The sequence below is a fragment of the Sceloporus occidentalis genome, unplaced genomic scaffold (genome assembly GCF_023333645.1).
Source record: "Sceloporus occidentalis isolate IW3139 unplaced genomic scaffold, rSceOcc1.0.p SCAF_1, whole genome shotgun sequence".
Classification (NCBI taxonomy): Eukaryota; Metazoa; Chordata; class Lepidosauria; order Squamata; family Phrynosomatidae; genus Sceloporus; species Sceloporus occidentalis.
Genome location: NW_028316981.1, coordinates 176,657,386 through 176,683,011, shown reverse-complemented (window position 1 = coordinate 176,683,011; position 25,626 = coordinate 176,657,386). Strand labels below are relative to the sequence as shown.

Genomic DNA, 25,626 nt, shown 5'->3' with positions numbered 1-25,626 from the left:
AAAGCTTATGCTGCCAACTTCTTTCTTTAAATTAGCCCCAAAGGTGCTGCAAGATCTCTATAAATACTGATTCCACAGTCTAACATAGCTTTATCTTTGAATTCTAGGACTGTTGCAATTAAGAAATACTCTTATAACACTATCTGATAATGTTTTGTCCCTGAACCGTCTTCACACCAAAGTCTGAACACAGGAAAGAAAAATCAAAGAAATAGCTTTGAACATATACACAAATTTGACCAAATGCACTGAACAACAAGAAAATACACATTCTAGCTGTTTTCCCATTGTTTATCAAGGGCTAATGCAACAACAACAAAAGAATGGGTTGGGGGTGGCATACAGAGAAGAACACAAACAGAAGGTTAAATACTTTTAAATGATTCAGAGTTGAGAACAAGCTTGTACCCTAAATCGTTAAAACAGAGCCTCCACCCTAGTACTACAGTATGACCAGGTCTTTGTTTGCTTGAAGCGGTAACATCTGCTCCCCATAATTTAAATAAGAAACAGACAGGCCATCAGACATTCAAAAACCTATGAGACCTAAACAAATCCTGTGTAACTATGGGGCTGCAATCCCTTGGTGCAAATATGTTCAAGTTAAAATGAATTTCAACTTGTGCATTTTTAAAACAGCAAACTATACACCCTGAGAGACAAATCCTATCCAGAAACACATTTCATTAAGTACAGCTGTTGAAGCTATGCCCTTTCAGCTACAGAAAAAGAGAAAGAACCCAATAAAAGATAAGCAGACAGCATTCTCCTGCATTACTATTCTGCCATCAAGAGCAACTGCTGTCATAAGAAAATAGACTATGCTGCCCATAACGCTCTCATTAAATGAAAGCATGCTCAGGTTGCTCAGATTGCTTGGGAAAGCTTAGGAAAATCAATGTATCCAGTGCTGGCCCTTCAACTCAGAAGAGTGTATGATTCCATATACCTTCTCAGGAATGGGCAAAATGCAACCTGAAAGCTGCACACAGCCTTCCCAAGGCCTGGATGCTTCCAGAAGCCCCCAGCTTCCCCTTTCCCCGTTGATTTAAAAAACAAAAACAAAACAAAAGTGGCCAAACCTCCAGTTCTGATTTGAGCTTTTTTCCTCCCAGAGTTTTGGGTCTAATACAAGCTCTGTGGATTTTCCTGAGTCTACTGAGGATTCTGGAAGCCAAATATCCCCCCGCCCTGCTCCCAATAACTTCTGATGTTGTTCCCAACATGGAGATACTTTAAAAAAAGGAAAACCACCAGGCTTTCCCCCCTAGGTCCCATCTCTATTCGGGATTTGGAGTTGAGACTGCTATGGTCACTTTCGCTGATGACCTTTGTCTGGGCATCGAGACGGGTAGTGTGACCCTGTTGGTGCTACTGGACCTCTCAGCGGCTTTCAATACAATAGACCATGAGATTCTCTTGGATCACCTGAGAAGATTAGGAATTGGAGGCACAGCATTGCAGTGGTTCTGTTCCTTTCTCTTGGGCAGATTCCAGAGGATGGTGCTTGGGGACAGTTGCTCTGCAAAGAAAGAGCTTAATTGTGGTGTCCCACAAGGCGCCATCCTGTCCCCGATGCTATTCAATATATATATTAAGCCGCTGGGAGAGATTATTCGGAGACATGAGGTGGGTGTTATCAGTACACTGATGACACCCAGATATACTTTTCCATGTCTCGGTCTTTAGCTTTGACTTCAGATGGCATCTCGCCTCTCAACGATTGTCTTAAAGCAGTAATGGACTGGATGAGGGAAAATAGATTGAAACTGACCAAACGGAGGTGTTCATGGTAGTGGCCCCAAACCCAGGCATGGGGATACAACTTCCAGTCCTGGATGGGGGTCACATTAAGGACTGTGTTCGCAGTCTGGGGGTGCTCCTGGGCCCATTGTTTCAGATGATGAATCGGGTGAATGCAATGGTTAGGAGCGCCTGTTATCAGTTTCGGCTGATACGCCAGCTGCACCCTTTCCTGGAAGTTCGGGACCTTGAAACCATGGTACATGCACTGGTAACCTCCCATCTTGATTTCTCTAATGCACTCTACATGGGGCTACCCTTGTGCTTGATCCAAAAACTTCAACTAGTACAGAATATGGCAGCCAGATTGGTCTCAGGTACATCCAGAAGAGATCACATTACACCAATCTTAAGATCACTTCACTGACTGCCTATTAGCTTCTGGGCACAGTACAAGGTGTTGGTTCTCACCTATAAAGCCCTAAATGGCTTTGGTCCAACTTATCTTCAGGACCACTTCCATCCATACAATCCTCCCTGTGGACTCAGGTCCTCTGGAAGGAATCTGTTGCAACCTTTAAAAACCAGGCTGTCTGCAAATGCCCAGAGGACCTTTTCAGCTACCGCTCCCAGATTATGGATTGGCCTATCGGATGAGATCCATCATATTACCACTTTAAACAGCTTTTAAAAAGTTGTTAAGACGGATCTCTTCTAGCAGGCCTTTCCTGAATAGATACCTGGCCACTAAAAAAGAAAACCGAATTTGTTGATCCCGATTTAGCTACAGCTATTGTGTATTGCTCATTTGTTTGTTTACTGGTTATTTGACATAATTATTTTAAATATGTTTTAATTGTAATTTGTATTTTAAGGGGGGAGTGGATTCAGGAGTCATGGGATTGTATATTTTAATGTTGGATTGTATATTTTAATGTTGTAAGCCGCCCCAGTTGCACTGCGCAGAAGGGTGGGATATAAATAAATTTTATTATTAAAATTTTTTATTATTCAGTTATGTAAGACAAGCATAACTACCTGCCTGAATTCTGTATCAAAAGAGGTAGAAGATCTGTACAGTAAAATCTTACAGCAACCAGTGATTCTTGAGCATCAGCGATACAGTCCTGGTATGAATAGTTCACAGAGAGCTAATGTAGTATTGTGCCCATGGTGAGAAACAAACAGTAGATTTTTACAGAAGAGAAAGGGACATGGTAGACACAGGTTTGTTTTTTGTATTACGATGTATGGGTTATTCTTCTTTGTTGGCCAAACAGGTTTTTAAAAACTAAAACCTACAAATGGAAATAAGAGAAGGAATGAATGTGCATATCACTGGAATAAAGCAACTGTTCTCAATTCTCTAACAAAGACTTGCTTGCCACCAGCTGAAGAAAATGAACTGTCAACTGACAACTTGTTTGCTCAAATCTCACCTCGGCTATGAGTTAACCACCTCAGGGCAAACTACTCTCTGTTACTCTTTGCCACAGCAAGCTAAGAATAATACTAGCTAACACTGTTGTAAGAAAACATTAATGAAGTAATGTATATAATGCACTTTGAAATGCTAGTAATAATTTTTAACTGCTTCTAATAGTTACTGTATTTTTTCACTAACGGTCCAACATAACTGGTTGCCATCTGATGTTACTACGCTAAAACTACTCAGGGGCGCACTTCCTCACAGCAATTAGACAAAAAAGTGTGTGGAGAAAAAAGATAGTAAATTGGGGGATTCAACTATACCTGCCAAACCTTAGTTTTGCCTGACAATTCCTATTTCCTATACAACCCTCTTCCCAATTTAAAAACTAAATCGAAAAAAATTACATGTTCTGCAACACTTCTTAAAAAACCCTTACCATCCCCACATTCATTTGAAAAGACCTTATGTGCTTTATGTGGAAAACAGCATGTCAAACAAAAAGGATGCTTATTAATAGTTACAGTGAGAGGAGAAATAATGCCAGGAATAAAAATGACAGACCTGAAATCACACTTAACATAAAACATAACAAGACACTGAATTAAGAGTAGTGGAGATATTTGGCCCACAAAACATCATCTACCTCACCTCCGTCCTGGGAAAAATCCACTGAAATAACAGGAACTGGGCAAAAATACAAGAGTGCTCACAGGCAATTCCTGTTCACATCAGTGAAGCTTGTGCAGCAGGGTTTCCCACAAGAAAAGCACTAAAACATCAGAAAGACATGGTAGATGTGTATTCAAATAAGAGTACTATGAGCCTGAACAGAAAGGCCAAAATAAAGCTGCTTTGGGTCACTTTGGAGGTATGCTGTTTAAATGACACAAGCATCTTAAGAGGCCAGAAGCTGTACCAAAGCTGTGCACCAGTCCTTAGGACTAGAGCTTGGCTTTGGTGTAGCTTATGGGCTCTTAGGATGCATGCAGCATTTAAAAAGCATACCTCCAAAGAGATCCAAAGCAGCTTTATTTTGACCTGTCTGTTCAGGCCCTATGTGTCCATTCTGGGGTCCAAAAGAGACTGCAGAAATAATCCAGTTTCAGACTGTTTTAACTGTCCTTGCTCAATGCTAGGCAATTCTGGAAACATTTAGCCTTCTCTGTCAGAGAGCTCTGGTCCCACAAATCCAGAATTTCCTAGCATTAAGCCAGGGCAGTTAAAGCAGTTTCAAACTGGATTATTTCTTCAGTGTGTTTTGGACCTAAGCCAGTCTTCCGGGACCTATGGTAAAGTTGGACTATAACTCCTGCCACCCCAGCCAACAGGGCCAGTAGCTGCGCCTTCAAAGGTTGAGTAGAAAGAATTTCAAAAGTACATGTTTTCTCATGCCTCCATGACAGGTTACACCTGAAGACACCCCCCTCTCCTACATACCTGTTACATGCACAATAGCCTCATCTTCCTAGTCATTGATTTACACCATTCAGATATTAGACCCATATGGCAAGAAGACAGTGCAGCCATCTGCTGCAGCCCTACAAGTAGCTTGGGACAAATTATAATTTCCTCTAAGTGAATACCTTGCCGGGCCTATCACTAAAGCCATGCTTTGGCATACAGGGGCAGATTTGAAAATCTTTTGTACCCATATGCTAGGATGCATACATTATTAACTGAAAGGCAAAGAACAGTGTGAGAGATGTGCCATTCACATGCATTTCAGAAGACTGCACTCCAGTCCAAAATGACAACCAATGATACCTGCTATTCTCAAATCTTTATGTCATGACACTTGAATATACTGAAGGGGGGGGGGGGGGCAAGCCAGACACAGCATAAAACACAACACCTGCCATTATCATGTTGATTGTGTTAATATGAATGTTATGCAAATTACATTTCATTATGCAGAAATTAAATCACACAAATTAGCCACGGTTCTCTAGAGCAAGATATTTCCACTGTGGTCTTCAGTGTCAACAAGTTGCTTGTCCCATAAAAAGGAGGTTTGTGTACTATTAGATTAGTTTCACATATAACAACCTTCTTGCATAGAATCCAAATTCAATCAAATGAAGAGAACAAATACAAAAAAGAGTATTAACAGGGCAGGGGAAAAATACTAAAAAGTGGCTGAACAGTGTTTGCACAGTAATGGGTAATCTCAAGCAAAAATCATGATTTAGAGGTAGGATGTAAACTTGAAGCAAAGCAAGTGTAACCCCAAGTTCCTATCAGCTCACAGTTATTACTGGCTTATCAGAAAAGTACTCAGGGCATGAGATGTTGTGGCAAATGGTTTAAAAGATTACTCAACCCAAAAGCTATCTTGGTTTCTTCAATATTGGGGGATGGGGGATTGCAAATACTCTCTATTGGAGCCTGGAACTTTTGTGGGCCCTTGGTACTCACTGAGATTTGGTTCCACGGTACCCTGTGGGTAGCAAAATCCATAATGCTTAAGTACTACCATATACAATGGTGTGAAAAATGGCATCCCTTATATAAAATGGAAAAATCAAGATTTGTTTTTGTATATATTTTTATTTTATATTTATTTATTTAATATTTTTAAATGGTGGATGATTGAATCCACAGATACAGAATTGGTGGATACAGAAGGCTGACTGTACTCAGTTTTTTAATCAACTTAGGTGAGATCCTGGAAATCCTGCACTGAGCAGGGGGTTGGATTCGATGGCCTACAGGACTCTTCCAACTCTGTGATTCTATGGCAATCCCACACAGACACAATGTTTGCCTTTCACAACAAGCCATGGTGTGGTCGGTTGATATTGTTACATTGTGTGAACCCACCTCAGATCACAAGGCATGGTATGTTAACCAAGCGCAATCTGAAAATACAGTACAGTTTCCTGGCTGGTTTACAAACTCTAGCTTGTTTAAACTATGGCTTGTCATTTCTAGACCTGCAATTGTTGTTTTTCCCTGGCTTGTTTCCCCAGCTGCTTATACTTAAACAGGAACTGACAAATAGAACAGAAGAGAAAAAAAGCAGAAATAGGGGCACAAGTCACACTTTCTTTGCTTGTCTAATATGCATATGATGGCTTAAGCAACAAACAAATGTTTAACATAAAACATGGCTTACCATGACATGTGAACACAGCAAATGCATTAAGCTGCTAACATTCTAATGAAGGCAAGGGGACTTCAGTAGTCATTATTTGCTGGAGTGCAGCCAGGTCTCATGATGTCAGCCTAAGTGACTGGAGCACTTAAAGACCAGTCTCAGCTGCCCTGGAGTCAGTTTTCAGAAACAAATTTTGGATCAAAATGCCAACATACCTGTTTTTTCTTTAATATCACATAGAACACTGAAGAGAGCAGGTTTCATTCGGTGGCAATTCAAGGCATGTTTCCTAAAAAGGAGGAGGGAAAACAGGATGAATTGCAAATGAAGAGAATGAAAAGCTAATGGGAGAGAGGGTTTACAAAGAGGCTGGCAATATATTCCATTCAAACATGACACTCCACATTGCACCACAAAATTGCTCTGCAAGTTTCATTTACAGCCTGAAATACACTATTGCCTATACTAGGCTAAGCACCACGAAAGTTAAACTTGCATAATTATACAGATGCTTGTGTATTTTAAGAGCATATGGGAAGCCTCAAGGCTGCATTCTGCATTAGCATTCTTGCGCTTCCTTTAACAAGGCAGTCTGTTTCAACGTGAGGGACACCATGAGAAACCACAAAAGGAATATTTAAGCACCCTGCTGCTTAAAACTGTACCAGCAGCACCACAGAACTGTCAGGATTCCAATATATTATTCACTCTCAAAACTGAGTGCAAGATAGCTCCACCACTCTTAAAATCATACATTAACTACAACTGATATGCAGCTGCCTAATATTTTCACTCTTTCACCAAGTCAGGAGTGGCAAATTCAATGCCTGGAGAGCCAGATTTCTTGCTCAAGGGATGCCCAGGTGTTTTGCCATTAGTTTTCCATTAATAAATGTGACTTCAAATTGAACTGAAAATCAGCAAATCCACTTTACTTCAATTCCACAGTAAAACTGCTAAAATGAGAAGTTGTTTCTTCAGCAACTTACCTCTTCTTAAACACTGACGGTATACATCTTATAACTTAAATGAAAAAATATAAAAGAGTGTTAAGCATACATATGTTGTGCCCTGGGGATTTTAGGAGCATATGAGCAAATGAATCTGCCTTATACAGAGACAAACCACTGGACCATTTGGTCCAGAACTGTCTGCTCCAACAGCATTCTCACCTGAAAAAAGGAATGTATTAAACGGGATGTAACCAAATGCCACAACGCCAGAATCTGGTAAGATGGGACCAGTAACAAAAAATAGGGGTAGGGCATATAGCAACAATGACTGACAAATCCATTCATTCATATGAGTAAGCATTGCACCCTAAACCCCATGGAATATAGTAACATTGAGAACGCATAAAGGGACTGATAAAGCCCCTAAATCTTAAGTCTGATACCCTGTCTCTTGCAGATAAATTAAAAATACATCTATCACTCTTTATGCTGCTCACAAAACAGTCAGCTACATTCATAAAATTGTAGTAAGATCTCCCCTAGATTTATTTATATTAATAACATACCATTGCTTTTTGAGGATCTATAAAGTAGCTTACAGTATCATAACATTTTACAGAGTAAAACAATAAAACCACATACATTAATACGATGAACAAGCATCAGACAAAAATCAGTAAAACTATAGTCAATACACATGAATCCAATTAAAGACACTAGAAGCAGTGCAATTAAAACCTTTTCCAAATAATAAAATTATGATATAGCCACCTCCCAAATATCTCTAGATAGTCTCTTCTGAAGGTGAGCACCGAAATGGCCCTCTTAAGTTACTGGTCATCTGATTTCTGAAGCTGGGAGTTTCAGACTATAAAACAGTTCTCAAAGGTCTGGGAGATTCATACAATAAAACACACTCCTTTACTTACCTAGTCCCAGCCATTCCAGGCTTTAAAAGGTCATAACGAAAATTTTGAATTATGCCTAGAATAATTCTAGAATATTACAGACCTTTTAACAATATCCAAACTATAGGATTCCAATTAATAATATGGCTGCAATTTCTGATCAGTCTTCTAATGTAGCCCATAAATAATGTATTTAACCTGAATGTTGCCCTAAGCAAGAAAACATGTATCTGGATCCTTTTCTCTCTGTCTAGGAACGGTCACAGCTGCAACACCAGTCTAAGCTGGTGAAAGCACTACATGCAACAGACTGAACTAAAAACATCCAAATTAAAGGGCCAAGTTAAATTAAAGGACCAGATCCAATATCAGCTGACGCTGCAAACCTGTTCTTCTAGGGGAGAAAGTATTCCACCATTTTTCTTCTTCTTCGCTAATAATGTCCCATGCTATAACACATTGTGAAGAATTTTCTAGAGTGAAAATGCTTCCATAGCAACATGCACAGTGATCCAGATAAAGCAATATAGCTTCGTCCATGAACTGTCTCCCATGAAATATTCCCCATACACATTCTCAAATGTCAGTATGTAATTCCTATTATTTGTGGGAAAGGTTTTACTGTTATAGCTGCATTCAACAGTTACAAGTGGGTACTATTCAGGAGAGTTTGGTGCCCTTGGGGCAATTTTTGAGCTTGCAGACATGCCCTCAGGGCACCAAGGGCTTAAAAAAAGGAGTCTAGAAGCTGTATGAGGCTCACAGACTGTACTTTCCCCTGCTTCACAAGCACTTAGGTCAGATGAAGAGTTTTGTTTTTTGGTTTCAGTTTTTTGAAGCAAGCAGTTAATATTTTTAGCCTTTGTTGACAGAGTCAGAAATCAAAATGCAGTGTACCAATTACTTTTACCATCAGTGCAGCCAGGCTAATGGGTGTATAAGAACATTCTTCTACCTATGGGAGGATTTTGAGCATTTGTGTGACAGCAAATAATGCCAGTACAATCAACTATGACACCAACACTGGCTTTGCGGCCCAACAGATTTAAAAAACTAACAAACCCATGGGCTGCCCTAGTTTCCTAATTTCATTTGCCAAACCTTTTACTAAATGAAAATTTCATTTGCCAAATGACTTGAGAGGCATATTCTATTTACCCTAACTATTCAAAACCTGTGGGTACTCTTGGGATTGAGTCTACATAAATCAAAGGAACTCGGAAGGAAAAGAACATCTTTTCTGCAAGGCACACACTTCTGCCTCAGTTTTACAAGACAGGAAAAACACCCACACAAATTAGAGAATGGCACTTCAAAACAACAGTCACCAGTGTAATTGCCAAATCAAATGGTCGGTCACCAAAACTAAAAACCAATCACACGTTGTGAAATATGTGATCTCCAGCAGCACCCTGAAAGACACTGCTTCCTCAGAAGTCAACAGTAATCTTACAGGTAAATGCAAGCCATCAAAAATACTCAAAGCAAGACCAAAAATACAGATTATACATCTTCACAACAGGCTATGTAAAAAAAGTCACAAGTCATTATTCTTTCCACATCTCTACCCCTACAACAACAGCCTAAGGACAGAAGCTACCAAGGTAACTGATGAAAGTTGTTGGTAAGGAACAGGAGTCTACTTTCAGTGTAAAAATTCAAATACCATTTTTACCTGCAAAAAACAAACAAACAAACAAACAAACCCACAAACAACTTCAGTCTGCCTGGTACCTGTCAACTTCTGCATCAGCTTGAAACAGCCTACTTCACACCCTACGGTAGGCATGGACAACAATTACAAACATCCTCATTCCCTTGGCAGGTGTCCATGTGTGTTCTATGCTGGCATGGTAGAATCAAACAGTACCTTACTACTTTCAGTGTTATTCCATTTCTAGTTTCAGAAAACATTTTCCATAGCAATCTGAGTTTCTAGTACTGTACACACGCTGCTCATGGCAGCTACTAAGCAGGCCTTGTGGAGTTCGCTACAGCTTTGAATGAACTGAAAGTATGCCAATGAATAACATCATTACCATCATAATATTTTAAAAATGTACTGTTTTTATGTATCTTTTGCATCTCCAATTTAGGAGAAAGGTGGCATGTATTTTAAATAAATAAATATACCTTTCTCCCCAAACTGTGGCTCATCGTCCGCCCATCCTAAGCTTAAAATTCAAGGCAGGAAAACTCTCCCCTTTTTCCATGTCATTAACTGTGCTATTCCAAACTGGATTTTAAAACAAGGAAAAGATCAATAAGTTACAGTTACAGAAATATGAATGCATCATATAATTTTGCCCTGATAGGATGCCTGTTAGCAGACTAATATACAGTCGGCCCTTCTTATACATGGATTTTTTATACACGGATTCAAGCATCCACGGTTTGAAAATGTTCCAAAAAAAGTATAAATTTCAAATATCAAACCTTGAATTTCCATTTTTTTATAAGGGACACCATTTTGCTATGTCATTATATTTAATGGGACTTGAGCATCCACAGATTTTGTTATACATGGGGGATCTTGGAACCAAACCCAAGCATGTAACAAGACTTCACTGTATGTTCTAATTCTTATATGTGATGGAGAATTACACCTCTAGTGAATTTAGACATGGTGTTCAAACTTTTCACAAAAAGATGTAATCTGTTATCTTTTCCACAATCAGGTTCATTTAAGATACACAGTACTATAGTACGCATGGAGACCTTCAGATCTGGAGGCTAAATCACCTCTACCTTTCAGATTAAACATAGTCAGATGCCCACTTTCATTTTTATGATCTTTCAACTGGGAAGGAATTCCTCTTATCCTGAAAAAGACAAAAGCATAAGTCACAGAATCCTTTAGAGCAGAAACCCCAGTTTTATTGCTCATTTTTACAGTAGAAATTTTATTCAGAGCAGAGGGCAACAGGGAATCTAGGTGGGTCCATAGGCCATAAAAATGACTATGGGAGGCTACCTACTGCACAGCAACTACACTTAGTTTCCCATCCTACCCCACCCCCACACTGTAATCTGCTCTGTCTCAAAAGAAACAATCCCAAATTGATGAAGCCACTGAAGATCAGTGGCATTACACCAAAGAAAACACCACTGCAAACCAACCACATCTTACACAAACTCATTCCTCCTTTCCTCTGCATGTAGTCTTGAAAGCTCACTCTCAAGTATTAGACACTCTTAAAGCAATGAACTAGTATGTTAGTCACAAGATATTAGCATAAATAGAAAGAATCCCTACTTCTTCATATATTAAGGTGCTGCGTGCAAGGAGCTGTCTTACACAAGTGATTATTTTAGAATATTACTGCCAAACACATATACAATTTGATGTGTTCCAACCAAATGCATTGCTACTATCTACATTTATAAATTTTGTAGAATCATGTGCAAACAGTTTTCCTGGTCTGTATTACCTTAGGATTTAGGCTCGTGATCATTTTTTAGTATGCTCTTCCTTCCTACAAATACAAAGCTAGTAGGTAAGCGAGATGGATTCAGCCTAGCCTTCATCAGCATTCTATTTTTTTAGTGGAAAGTCACGTTTTGTTGTAGCCCCTCCATCTGAAAACTGAACGCTTTATATATGCATATACATACAAACACACCATCTCTGAAGATGCCAGCCACAAATGCTGGCGAAACGTCAGAAACAAGCTCTTCTAGAACATGGCCACATAACCTGAAAACTCCACAAAAACCAGCCATGAAAGCCTTTGACTTCACACCAAAGAAAGATTATGTTTCTTAAAATGGTGAGGATTTCATGGCCCTCAAAATGTGGTAAGACAGCAACTCCCATCATCCTTGATCATTTTGGATGGGGTGAGAGGAAGTGAAGTCCAACACACATTTGGAGGCCACAAGCTCTCCAGCCCTAATAAAACTCTTTGAAGGTTGGGCTGGGTACTTGAAAAATCACCAGTTTTCACACAAATCTGCCTTTCCATGTGAATCTTCCAGTGCTATCTGAGTTACAAGATGTGATCAAGGAAAGGGCTTTCTTTTTAGTGGTACCCTGTCTATAGAACAAGATCCCTAGGAAGGCTTCTCTGGTACCTGCAAAGATATCACTCTGACACCAGAAAAATTCACTTTTAAACTTTTCCCAGGCTTTTTGGATGTGAGATTTTATCTCCAAGGGGTGGTTTTATGCTCCTTTTTTATCTGCTGCTTTATGTTTTTATTGCTTGACTCTATTGTTACATTTTTCCTGCTTTTTTCTATAAACGTCCCTGTAAAGGTTTTCAAAGTGGATCAAATAGGAAAGCTTCTTAATCATGAGAGACTAAGCATCATAAACACTGTATAACACTGTTAAGACACCTGACAACATAGCAAGGGATGAGATGGAGATAAAATAGCCACCTCAGCTTCAGGTTTACTTTCTGCTAAAGTTTCTACAGATTATAATTGTGAGCTGTATTATAACTACCTGGTAATTTAGGCATCTTCTGCTCTGGAAGGCAGTCCTTTGTCTGTTTAAAAGAAATAACTTACATTGTGGTAAATTCATAGAACCACACTCCACAGCTCAAAGCAGTCATGCAGCACAGTCCAGCATAACAAACTTAAGAAAACATGGTATAAATTGCCTGCTTCCATGGACACTCCACTCCTTAAAAGTGGCACCCTGCTGAGCTTGAAATACTGTAGCTTCAGTTTGCAAAAGGCAAAAGCAAAGCTCTAACTACATGTATACTGTAACTTTACTTACTCTGGCAGAGTGCAAGTTTACAATAGCCTCACTTCCACAAGCAGAATCACTTAGCATACACACAAAGGAATGGAGGCCTCTGTTGAACAAGACATTCACAAAGACCCACACTGACAGTACACAAGGGCTATCTTGTTAAAGAAGCAGTAAGGCTGGCAAGGGCCTAGTACAGATGGCCCACTGCTAAGCACAATATAAATAGTTTATGTTTCTAGTGACCAAGAGGAGTAAGGAGCAGTAAGAGCAATTTCTTGGTCAGCATCAATAGGAAATTTATTGCTGACAGAAATAACAGCTAGACTAGAGAAAAACAAATTTGTAGTACAGTACTGAAATCTCACCACTAGGATCATACTATTTGGATTAGGTTTCACACTTGTGCCCAGAGCTGCACATTTCTGGCTTAGGCATGACTACATTCTGACCAGCCAAACAATTTTTTTCTTTGCATAACTAAGAATCAGTGTCTTGGCATTCCACTAATTCTTTTAAACTTGGTAACCCTAGAGAGATATCTCCCCAAATCTAATTCATGTAGCATCTGAAGTTCTTGCACTTGTATACTTGTTTTGCCTCCCAAGTACAACATTATGACTTATGACACTTCACCTTGTAACCAACCTTTTCTGCCTTTTGCCATGAACAGCAAACCACAGGGAACCAATATATGAATGAACTGAGGGGGGGGGGGAAGGGGGGAGCAACATGAGAGTAACTAGAAGAATAAAAAAAGAACACTGTATTATAATGCAGAATTTAAATTTGGAAATTTCTTTACAAAAGAGCCAAAACACATCCAGTGTTGCTTTGTTTTAGACAGCCAGGGTGAAACAGTGGTTTGAGTACTGGACAAGGACTCCATGAGACAAGGGTTCAAGTCCCTGCTCATCCATAAAAGCCCACTGGGTGACCTTGGGCAAGTCACACTCTCTCAGGCTTAGAAAAGGCCATGGAAAAACTCCTCTGAATAAATCTTGCAAAGAAACTTGCATGGCATTCTTACAAAGAATCTTGAATAATTATTCCCTTGCTTCTTCCCCCCCCCCCCTTTTTTTTTCTCAGTTCATTCATGTGTTGGTTCCCTGTGGTTTGCTATTCATGGCAAAAAGCAGAAAAGGTTGGCTACAAAGTGAACCATCTTAAGTCATAGTGTTGTACTTGGGAAGCAAAAATCTGCAAAGCTAACAGCATTTATTAAAGAGTAAGTCCTATTAAACCTAGCAGGGCTTGCTTCTGAGTCAATCTTGCACAGGTATGTACTGAAATGATTGGTAACATATTCAGATATACATATATATATGCAGGCACACATATGTACACAAACACAGAAACCCTAATCAAACCTGTGCCCCCAAATGCAAACCCAAACACTTGTATATTTATGTATGTCATTAGCCCTCCAGATGTTGTTTGACTGCAAATTCCATCAGTACTAGCCAGAATATCTAATGATGATCATCCCTCACATGGCAACTGGAGTCCAACATCTGAATGACTACAGATGTTTTTCATTCGTGATGTCTGTTCTGTCATTCATACTTAGTATTATTGTTTATTTATGGGTTTCTCTGGCTGTGGACAACTCAGTAAAGAGAATAAAATAGGATTCTTCTTGTGGGCTAAATCCACTTTGTAACTGTTACCAAATTTAATTCATGGCAGGGCAGTTGCACATTTCGTAGAGGAAATATTTTGTCTGGTGTGCACTGATGTATCCTGTGACACACAAACTAGAATTTTGGTATCCGCATTTTATTAATCAATACATTCTATTTTATTTTATTATGAATGCAAAAATTCTCCTCCCAAATCATATACAGCTTCAGGCAAAAATAATAGCGGGAACAATGCAAATTCGTATCATTATGCTGTCCCTATATCAGGCTAGTTACATTCCATAATTAATTTCAGTCCCATGAGAAACACAAGAGAGGTCGCTATGCTCCTAAAAGAGGATGCATTTCTCAAGCCGGCATCTCATTAAAAAGAAGCACCTTGGTCTCCATGCACTTTCTAACAATGGCATGGGTTAAGCAGGCAGACTCCAGAATAGCTTTTTACACAGGATTCTGTCAGACGGCCCTGAAACAAAATGCACTAGTATTCTGGTCATGCTTTTTGCTTCCTTTCTCTGTGCAGCTATCTAAATTATGCAAGCACAGAATACTGTCAATGGGGGGGAAACTGTATTATGATTAAGATATTGGAGATTTCTATGGGGAGAGCAAACCCTTACTTTATAGACTTCAGATAAAGGAGGTTCAGGAAAAAAATAATCATGTTGGCATCTTTTTGCTCCCTCTAACATTTTCAATCTCTGGACTAACACTAAGATGTATTTAGAATAAAATATTCCCTGACTGAGATTTAATGACCCCAAGAAGATTCTGAAACAGGAAACATGTCACTTTTTTGGGATGCCTAATGACAACTTAATTTGAGAGTCAATGGAGCAGTGGTTACAGTGTTGCACTAGAACTCCAGGAGACCAAAGTTTGAATCCCTGCTTGGCCATGGAAACCCAGAAGGTTATATATACCTCCTCTCAATAAATCCTGACAAAGGGAGGAAAAAACCTATGACAGAGTCCCCATAAGTGAGAGGCAATTTGAAGGCACATGCTTTGTTTTACGGTACCATGAAATTTGTAAATAGGGCCTGAACAGACAAGCCAAAATAAAGCTGCTTCAGGTCACTTTGGAGGCATGCTGTTTAAATGACACATACATCTTAAGAGGCCAGAAGCTGTGTCAAAGCTGTGGTCCAGTCCTTAGAACTGGAGCATGGCTTTGGCGTGGCTTCCAGCCTTTTAGGATGCATATAATCATTTAAACAGCACACCTCCAAAGTGACCCAAAGCAACTTCATTTTGGCCTGTCTGTTCAGGCCCTATGTTAGGCTGATTATATCTGTAGTTTTGTGAGACATTTAGCCTTCTCTCTCAGAGCGCTCTGGTGCCACAATAAACTCCAATTGCTAGGATGCCCTAGCACTAAACCATTGCAGTTAAAGCAGTCTCAAACTGGATTATTTCTGAAATGTGTTTGGGCCCATAGTCAGTCAAATCAGACCCAATCCAGTTGTCCACAAGCCAAAAGACCTCAAGATCACTCTGGGGTTTCTAGGACACACCAAGCTTTTCCTCAACTTTGCTGTTTGGAGCAAAGTTGGGTTAAGGGTCAAAACTACGGTATCTCCCCAGAACCAGCCGTATGTCATAAAGAATGCCAGCACCTGCTTCAGGATGAGTTCTGCATTTTTCTCTTGTGTAGACAAGCCCTAACATGACTACGTCTCTGAGCTCATAATCCTGTTTTCTCAGTCTGTCCAGAGATGCCGTTTGTGCCTTAGTCATTTGTGGCACAAAAACAGTCTACAAGGGGATGAAAATTGTCTCATCACTTACTCCAGAAGATGTACCTTACTCACTACAGACTACCAGGCAAGTGATTACTTACAAGCCAACTCTATGTTTAAACAGTTTCCCCTGGAAGAGTGGGGAGGGCTTGGACAGCTCTGTAATTAGGAGATGATAGCCTCCATTCAGTTTAACTAATCTCTCAGCAAAAAGAATGCAAAATAGATTATTAATGTGTTTGTTCAGATGACACAGAAAGGTACAAATGTCCAACAGCTATAGGGCACATGAAATTCTGAATTACCACTTTAAGAGAAAAATGTAGATATAAGTTGGCATGTATTTACTTTAGCCTAGACTGTAAAGTACCAGAGGAAACTGCATTGGAAGTATCTGTAGCGACTGAATTGACATTTCACATCTGTTTCAAACTGCAGGAGAACAGAAGGTGAGCATTTTATGTTTTACACCACTGGAAAGAAGACCGGTTATCTCAGGCAGAGTAGATTGCCAAAGTCTATGCACACTGAAGGAAGTTAAGTCACTGACGTAACACATTACCAGGCCGTCATTCGACCCATTTTAGGTAACACTGCACCCATGTTTCCAGCTCAAAAAAGTGCAGTGGTTCTCAACCTTCCTAATCCGCAACCCTTTAATACAGTTCCTCATGTTGTGGTGACCCAACCATAAAGGAGCAATGTATCGGGTTCCTAAAACCATCGGAAATATATGTTTTCTGATGGTTTTAGGCGACCTCTGTGAAAGGGCCGTTTGACCCCCAAAAGGGTCACGACCCACAGGTTGAGAACCGCTGTCCAAAGCAACAAGGCCTAGGTCTCTTTCACACTACCAGCCATAACACTTTGACACTACTTTGCTTTGGCCCCATCCTATAGAATCCAGGGTTTGTAGTTTCATAAAGCATTTAGAATTCTCTGCCAAAGAAAACTCTGGTCTAATGCCTCACCAAACACAATCCCAGAATTACACAGCATGTTGCCATGGCAGTTAAAATAGCAAGAAAAGGTATACTGTGTAATTGTGTACTGTCAAAGAGACCCTTGTCAACATTTGCCACTTACAGCACTTGAAAATAGCCACTTGCCTAGTTACTTACAAGTCAACACGGTAGGGAAGTTCCTCCTCCTCTTTCGTCACAAATGATTCATACAGGAATTTGTGTTTGTAAAAATATTGGAGGACTCCTGGCATTTATAGACTTATTTGCAAAGCCAATCTGTGCATGAACTCAGTTATGTGAAATGGCCTTTTCTGGGAAGAAAGATAGTTTATGGGTTGCTGCAAATCTTCTTTGCTTCTATGTACAGTGCTGTGCTGATCCAGCAACTAATCTTAGCTGTACATATATGGGTTAATCAGAAATCCAAGAAGGTACAAAATGTTCCTCCCTTTTTTCTTCTGCCCAATCTGTTAGCAATTTTGACCAAGAAAAAGAACTCCAAATGATGCCCTAATACAGCTCTTATCAGTAGACTTAGGCTAAAAAATGTTAAGTCAAATTAAACACAGCTAAATTAGGCCAAGATAAAGAGTAGACAGCTCTGTAATTTTGGAAAAGAAACCCACTTTCACTGTACTGCCAGCCATATGAAGAAGTAAACTAGCAATCTTTAGGGTATTCCCAGCACCACAGACCTCTACTACCTTCATTATCTTGGAATGACTAACAAGTGACTCTCTCCCCATTATTTCTGGCCATAAATTCTACACCTTTGTGTCGCCATAAACCATAAATAACCCACAACTGTAGTCCCAAAGATAAGGCAAGAGAAAACAAAATGAATATCACAACCCAGTTCACCATATGAGATCTTAGGCCAGAAATATTGTTAGTAGATACCTCAAACAAGAGACAGAGTTTAACTAACTTGATATCAAGTCATTCAATTTAACTGTTTTTACCCCAAACCTAGAGTCCAGTTCTCAGGTATACTTGCACTCAGTTTGGTCACTTACATTAGTGCTCCATGGGGATGCCTCACACCCAGCTCTTGCCCACCAAAGGCACTGACCATGGTACCGCTTAAAGAATGGAGGCATCCTCCCATAATAATGGCCTTTGCCCCCAAATAATACTTTATCCAGCATTGGTCTGCATGAATGAACAAACAGAATCAATCTCCTGGGTTGGCTTTTGGCTTCTCCCTCAAACAAACTGCACCCAAATAATTATCTTCCTTTTCTTTCTTTTGTTTAACATAATCCTGATTAGTTTACATCCTGCTCAAGGAACTAATTTGTGGACTTGGATAATGACCAATTGGTTAACAACCCAGTGGCCTTCAAGTCACCTGGTGATCACCATAACAGGGAAAACCAGGATAGGTGACAGATCCTTCATCAAGTCCAGAGGTCAACTGCCTCCTGTCATCAATGATCAGGGGGAAAACCTCTTCCCAAAACAGATTCTGGAGCAAAATCCCAGCTTGGAGAACCACTAGAAACGTAAAGTATGAATGCCATAACAAATATGTGTAATATACAGATACATCTGCTGAGAAGTCCAGTTCAGTTGACTGGGTGACTGCCTAGTCCAGGGGTAGGCAACCTTTTTGAGCCGGGGGCCGGGTTGCTGTCCCTCAGACAACTGGGGGGGCTGAAGCCAAAAAATAAATAATTAAATAATTTTTTAAAAAATTAAATAAATAAATAAACCGGGACAAATGCAGGACAAAAATTTCAGATGGAGGACACTTTTTATAAAAAATGGAGGACACGCAAAAAAAATTGCTGATTTTTTATTTTTTTTTTAATATAAATGCATGTTTTGGAGGCTTCTATAGACAACTGCCGCCTTGCCCCCGCTTGCTTCCCCTTGCCCACTCCTTGCCCCCCCCCGCCCGCCGCTTGTCTGCCTCCTCCTGATAGGCCAAAAGCCCCGTGCTCTTGCCTGAGAGGCCAAAGTCCCCAGCAGCAATCGGCGGCAGGACCGGGCAGGGGCCGGTCCCAAGGCCTTGCCGGGCCGCATCCGGCCTGTGGGCTGCAGGTTGCCTACCCCTGGCCTAGTCTAATGGATAAAGGGGCTTTAATACTGAACCAGTGTGCTATAGTGGTTTGACTCTGGAGGTCAGGGTTCGAATCCCTGCTCGGCCATGAAACCCACTGGGGAAATCACACACTCTCAGCCTCAGAGGATGGCAATTGCAAACTCATTCTGAACAAAACCTTCCAATAAAATCCCATGATTGGTTTGTCTTAGAGTCGCCATAAGTCCAAAACGACTTGAAAGGCCCATGACAACATCAAAATTGTCCAGAGAGCACACACCAGCACTGGCTTAACCCAGCTTCCTAAGCCTCTTGTCTATGGCTCCACCACTGGGCCTGAAAAACAGACACCCTCACACTAATCCAAAGTTTCTACAGTGCCTGCACAGCTAGGCCTAGCTCCCAAAGCCTCTAAGCCTCCCCCTTCTCTGCTCTCAGTTCTCTCCAGCCATAGACAGACCTCACCAGCCCCAAACTCTGATGCTTTCCAGTTCCAAAACCCCTGTATGGAAAGCAACCCCCTTCCCTCCAGCCAAAAGCTTCCAGGAGCAACTGGGGCAGGCCAAAGTCAGCCTCTCTCTCCCACTGGGAGGTGCCAAGTCCCTTCCCAAATATATCCCCCCCTGCCTTTCATAATAATAATAACTTTATTACGGCCATTTGGCCAGCACACCTGCCTTGCATATATTCTGTCAGCCCTCTGTACCCACGGATTCAAGCACCCATATAGTTAAAAAATATAAATTCCCCAAAAGAAATCTTGAGTTTGACATTTTATATAAAGGGACACCCTTTTACTATGCTACGGTATTTACATGGGATTTGAGCATCCACAGATTTTGCTATCCCAGGTGTTTGTGTGTGTATGTGCTGGAACCAAACCCCAGAGGACACCAAGGCCCATTGTATGTATGTATGTGTGTATATATGTGTGTCTGTGTGTTTGTGTAGATGTAAGTATATAAGCAAAGGGTTCTTGTAGCACCTTTGAGACTAACTGAAAGGAAGAAGTTGGTAGCATAAGCTCTGGTAGACTGAAGCCTACTACCTCAGATACATGTTTGGCCATGCATCTGAGGAACATACACCTGAGGAAGACAGCTCAAGTCTAGGAAAGCCCATGCCGCCAACTTCTTCCTTTCAGTTACTCCCAAAGGTGCTACAAGATCCCTTTGTATATTGATTTTCCAGACTGACACAGCTAGGTCTTTGAATTCTTTATGTATGGATATGGGCATACACACACACACACCTGTGTGTGTGAATACATGTATATGTGTGTACAGATATATGTGTGTGTGTGGGTACATGTATATATCTATATATGTGTGTAAATAGGTGTATGTATATGTGTATACATAATATATTTGTGTGTGTATGTATACTGTATATATATATATGTGTGTGTGTGTGTGTACATGTATGTATGCATGTATATATATGATTGTGTATATATGTGTGTGTATGTGTATTTATATGTGTGTGTATATGTGTACATATATACTGTATAGTTGTGTGTGCGTGCACATGTATGTATGTATATATGTATATACACATATATGTATATGTATGTATGTATCTATACATATACATGTATGTGTGTAGATAGATAGATAGATGGATAGATAGATAGATCTTCCCCCTCCCCGTCAGCAGTCTCTCCCTCCCTCCCTCCCTCCCTCCTTCCTCCCTCTTCCTCTTCCTCACCTGGCCTGCGCTTCGTCGAGGCTCTGGTCGGTGATGGCCATGATCTGCTGCAAGATGTCGCCAGTGTCCTGGAGCCCCGGGCCGGGCTGGGGCTGGAGCGTGCCCTGCGGGACTTGGAGCCGGTGGGGCGCGGGGTCCACGGCGGCCCCGGGGGGAGGCTGGAGCCCTGCCAGCAACCGGGATGCCTCCTCCATGGCCGAGGGAACGGAGGGAAGGAGGGGGCAGTCCTGGAGCGGCACAAGACGAAGAGGTTTCCCCTCCTCCTCCTCCTCCGCCGCCGCCGCCACACGCACGACTGGCCCCGAGCGAGCGAGCGAGCGAGCGAGCAGCAGGGCCCCGCCGCGCGCCGCCTCCGCCCCGCCCCTTGCCCCCGCCGCGCGACCGACGGACGGACGGAGCTCCGCCCCTTTTTAGCCGTCGCCAGGCGCAGCGGCAGCGGCAGCAACGAAGGCCCTTCTTCTTCTTCTTCTCCCTGAGTGGCGGCCCGCCCCCTTCTGGGACAAAGCCAGTCTCTCGGCGGATTCTTCGCAATCGCCGCCTTCCGGGCAGAGAGCAGAGGGAGAGGGGCGGGGCTAAGGAGGGGGCGGGGCTTAGCAGCACCAACCGCCACTAACGGACCCCGGCCCCTTTTCCTCTCCTTTCCTCCTCCTCCCCCTCGCGCCCCTCCTCCACTCGCCCAAAGCTTCCAAGGCTTTCGGGCGCCGGCCCCTGGCGGCCGTCGCGTCGCTTGCAGACCGTTGCTTCGCTCCCCCACCACCTTCTCCATCTCCGCCCTACAGTCTCGCTCCTCCTCAGTCTAGTTACTTCGCACACGACGACTCTCTCTCTACTAAGAATGTTTTTCCCCCTCACGAAAGGCCGAAAGTTGGGGAGATGTTCCCCAGCGCTCCCGGTCCCGAAGTTGGCTTCGGCTCCAAAACTGTTCTTCTCACACAGACACAAACAGAGACCAGGGAGACCGGGCGTCCTCCTTTCCCAGGACGCCTCCTACATTAATGTGCGCTTTTTAAATTATTATTGTTTAATGGTGTTTTAGGGGGAGGGTGGGATTTTAACTTGTGCAAGCCGTCTCGGTTGTCATCGACAGAAAGGCGGAATATAAATAAAAGTTTTATCAATTATTATTATTATTATCCCAAAATGTCCTCCATTTCGAGCATTTCTGTTGTAGGACACCTGGCCGTTTCTTGTCAAATTGCTAATGGCCGCGAGGGCTGTCGCCTCAGAGTTTTGTTTCAACGGAATTCAACGGTTTTCCAACCGCCTCAGAGAGAGAGACGGCTTCCTCGCGCGAGGCGGAGCTAGAAAAGGAACGCCTCAGTCAGTCAGACTCCGCCTTCTCTCAATAGAACTCTCGCCTCCCAGCTGCCTCCTCCTCCTCCTCGGTTCCCCCTTCTTCTCTCCCGCCTTTATTCCGCCTCACGAAGTGGCCCCCTGGTGGCCGCCTTGTTCTGAGGGAGCTTCAACCGTCCCTTTAAAATACCCATTAAGTTAACATTGGGTTACAATCATGACGGATTGAAACAATGGGGAAGGGTAGTAGTGCCGCTGAGTAGCTTGTTTTAAAGGTGTAAATGTTATTGGGTAATAACAATAACAACAACAACAGCATTTATTTATATTTCAACACAAAATAAAAACACATAATACAAACAATAACAACACAGAAATGTCCCTTTACAATCACCCCCCCAGCATTGCATAATAATAATAACACTCAATAATAATAATAATAACACTCAATGACAGTAAACAGTTAAATCATTGAAACAAATTTACAGTAAAAATAACAAATACAAACAATAACAAGGTAATACTATCCCATTACATCCCCCCAGCGTTGCATAATAATAACAACACTCACAATAAAGAAATCATTAAAACAATTTTACAAAAGCACAACAAAATCAATAAAATACAAGGTACATAAAGAAAGCTGGTGTTGACGTCTGATGTCTTTATGTGTTCGTCTGTTCAACTTGGGAATTTTGTATGTTGCTTTTTGTAAGTTGTATAATATCTCAATAAACATACTTTAACAAAAATCATGGCGGGTGCAAATCAGTGTTGTCTTAAGTAAGAGATGGTGGGCAGAGGGAAAGGGAGCGAGAAGGAGTGAGCAGTGTCTTGCTGTTTTTGGAAAGTTTCTTTGACTTATGGCTGCCCTAAGGCGAACCTATCACAGGGTTTTCTTGGCAAGTTTCTTCAGAAGAGGGTTACCATTGCCTTTCTCAAACTTATGACAATCCTATCCTAGGGTTTTCTTGGCAAGATTTATTGAGAGGTTTGCTGTTACCTTTCCCTTAGGCTGAGAGAGTGTGACTTGCCCAAAGGTCACCCAGTGGCTGAGAGGAGATTTGAACCCTGGTCTCCAGAGTCATAGTCCAGCACTCAAACAACTACACCATGCTGGTTCCTGTTGACATGTATTTAAGTTGTTATTAATAATAATAATATTTATTTATATAGCACAATAAATTTGCACAGGCATCATCAAAACAGCATATTAAAAATAAATTTTGAACAAAACAAAATACAGCTTGAGTCTCCCTTATCTGAAATGCTTGAGGACAGAAGTGTTTTGGATTTTGTTTCAGTTTTTAGAATATTTGCATACATATATATATAATAAAACATCTTGGAGATGGGATCCAAGTCTAAAGACAAAATTCATTATGCTTAATATACATGGTGTAGTGGTTTGAATGTTAGGCTATGACTCTGGAGATCCGGGTTCGATTCCCTGCACAAGCATAAAAATCCGGGCAAGTAACACATTTTCAGCCTCAGAGGATACAATGGCAAACTCACTCTGAACAAACTCAGCAGCAGCAGCAACAATATACCTTATACTCATAGCCTGAAGTTAATTTTATACAATATTTTTAATAAGTCTGTGTATGAAACAAAGCGTGTGCACACTGAACAAACAGAAAGCAAAGGTGTCTCTATCACAGCCACCCATGAAAAAAGCTTGGGATTCTGGAGCATTTTGCATTTTCAGATAAGGGATACTCAACTTGTATTAGGAGAAAAATTAATACTTTTTAGAACAGAAATCTGTAAACAGGAAAATTGAGCAACACAACATTTAAATCATCACCCAGAAGCTACTTCTTCCTAGAAAGGAACGTGTTCCCAAGTTATGCTATCTCACTTGACACCTGAAGGGAAAAAAATACAGCTTTTTGATAAAATGTGCTATTGGAATTTAGAGACAGCAAGTGAGGTATAATGGTTTCAGCACTGGACTATGACTCTGGAGACCAGGGTTCAAATCCCTGCTCAGCCATAGAAACCCTCTGGGTGTTTGTGGGTAAGTCAGACTCTCAGCTTCAGAGGAAGGCAAAGGCAAATCCACTCTGAACAAATCTTGCCAAAAAAAGCCCATTACAGGTTGAGTATCCCTTATCTGGAATTACGAAATCTGAACTATTCAAAATTGTCCACTTGAGTTGCTGAGAGAGAGAGCTTTGCTTTCTGATGGCTTGATGTACATAAGCATGGTTTCATGCACAAAATTATTAAAAATATTATGAATAAAATTACCTTCAGTCTACGAGTACAAGATGTATATAAAACATACATGAATTTCATGTGCAGACTTGGGTCCCATCTCCAAGATATCCTATTATGGATATTTTATTTATTTATTTCATTGTTATGCTGCCTTTCTCCCAAAAAGGGGCCCGAGGCGGCTCACAAGATAATATGCAAATATCCCCAAATCCAAAACATTTCTGGTCCCAAGCATTTTGGGAAAGGGAGACACAACCGGCAGTCAGAAATTCTGAAAAGCCTATATTTCTTGCTAACCAGAACTCTGCACTCAAATACGCATTTTGAGGAAGCTAGTTGTTGGCAATAGCAGATCTCTCATCCTTTGCCTCAACTGAATTCTGTTAGTGATACTTAATGTAGCACTTTGTCTTAAATCAAACCAATTAATGTAAATAAAATACTGACAATTGGCTGAAATAAAAAGCGACATGTGCCAATGGAGGAGTAGAACTTGAGACCATCTTTCCTGGTCATCGCCATCCAAGCATCCAGAAATGTGACAAGGCTTGTTCAGAATTTTGTTGGCTTCTTTAAACCTGGAACTCTGTTTTTATGCCTCTGTTGATCTCTCTTTTTCTTTCTCCCTGTCTCAAGTTTCAAATAATTTCACTCAGGTTAAAACCCACTGTTTCATCATAAGCTACCCCAGTTTATTTTTCCTCATTTTATTTTCTCAATGCTTCCCCACACACTCACCTTTTAGGTTGTACAGTTCACTCGGTCCTGTCTCAGTCTGTTTGGCCCTGTCAGTTTGAAGGAGAAAGGGCAAAGTCCTTGTCCCTAGAGAAGGAGACTGGAGATGCCCCTTTGCTAGCTCCTTTTAAAAAAAAAGAAAGAGCCAAAGCCAGAAAATAAGTTAATTCTGCATTTGAACCAGGGTCCACCCAAGCCATTTTGCTGCCCGAGACAAAGGTCAGAATGGTGACTTCTCCCTTATTCCATTTTCAGGAATTGTTTGGACAGCCAGTTGAATACTGACTATGAAACAGCACCGTCCACAACACCAAATGTGATTCAAGGCCAAGGATGCACATGGTAGACATACCTGCTTACCTGCGCAAAGGCATCATTGTCTAAGAGTCACAGCCACAGGAATAAAAACATGAGTGGGGGAAGATGGAAAG

The 25,626-nt window shown here is 41.2% G+C and overlaps 1 protein-coding gene across 2 annotated transcripts in view; it reads right to left on the bottom strand.

Annotated features, from left to right (window-relative positions):
- LOC149322795 (pre-B-cell leukemia transcription factor 4-like) overlaps positions 1-21,545 on the bottom strand; it is a 36,418-nt gene extending 14,873 nt beyond the window's left edge. The window contains exons 1-2 of one of the 2 annotated variants that reach the window (XM_089483167.1): positions 20,942-21,545; positions 6,488-6,561 (exon numbers count right to left, since the gene is read on the bottom strand). In XM_089483167.1, coding sequence (XP_089339293.1) covers positions 6,488-6,561; positions 20,942-21,135 — 268 coding nt within the window. In that variant the 5' untranslated portion in view covers positions 21,136-21,545. The remainder of the gene's footprint in view (positions 1-6,487; positions 6,562-20,941) is intronic. The other variant, XM_089483158.1, reaches the window with a different exon arrangement.
- Between the last annotated feature and the right edge of the window lie 4,081 nt (positions 21,546-25,626).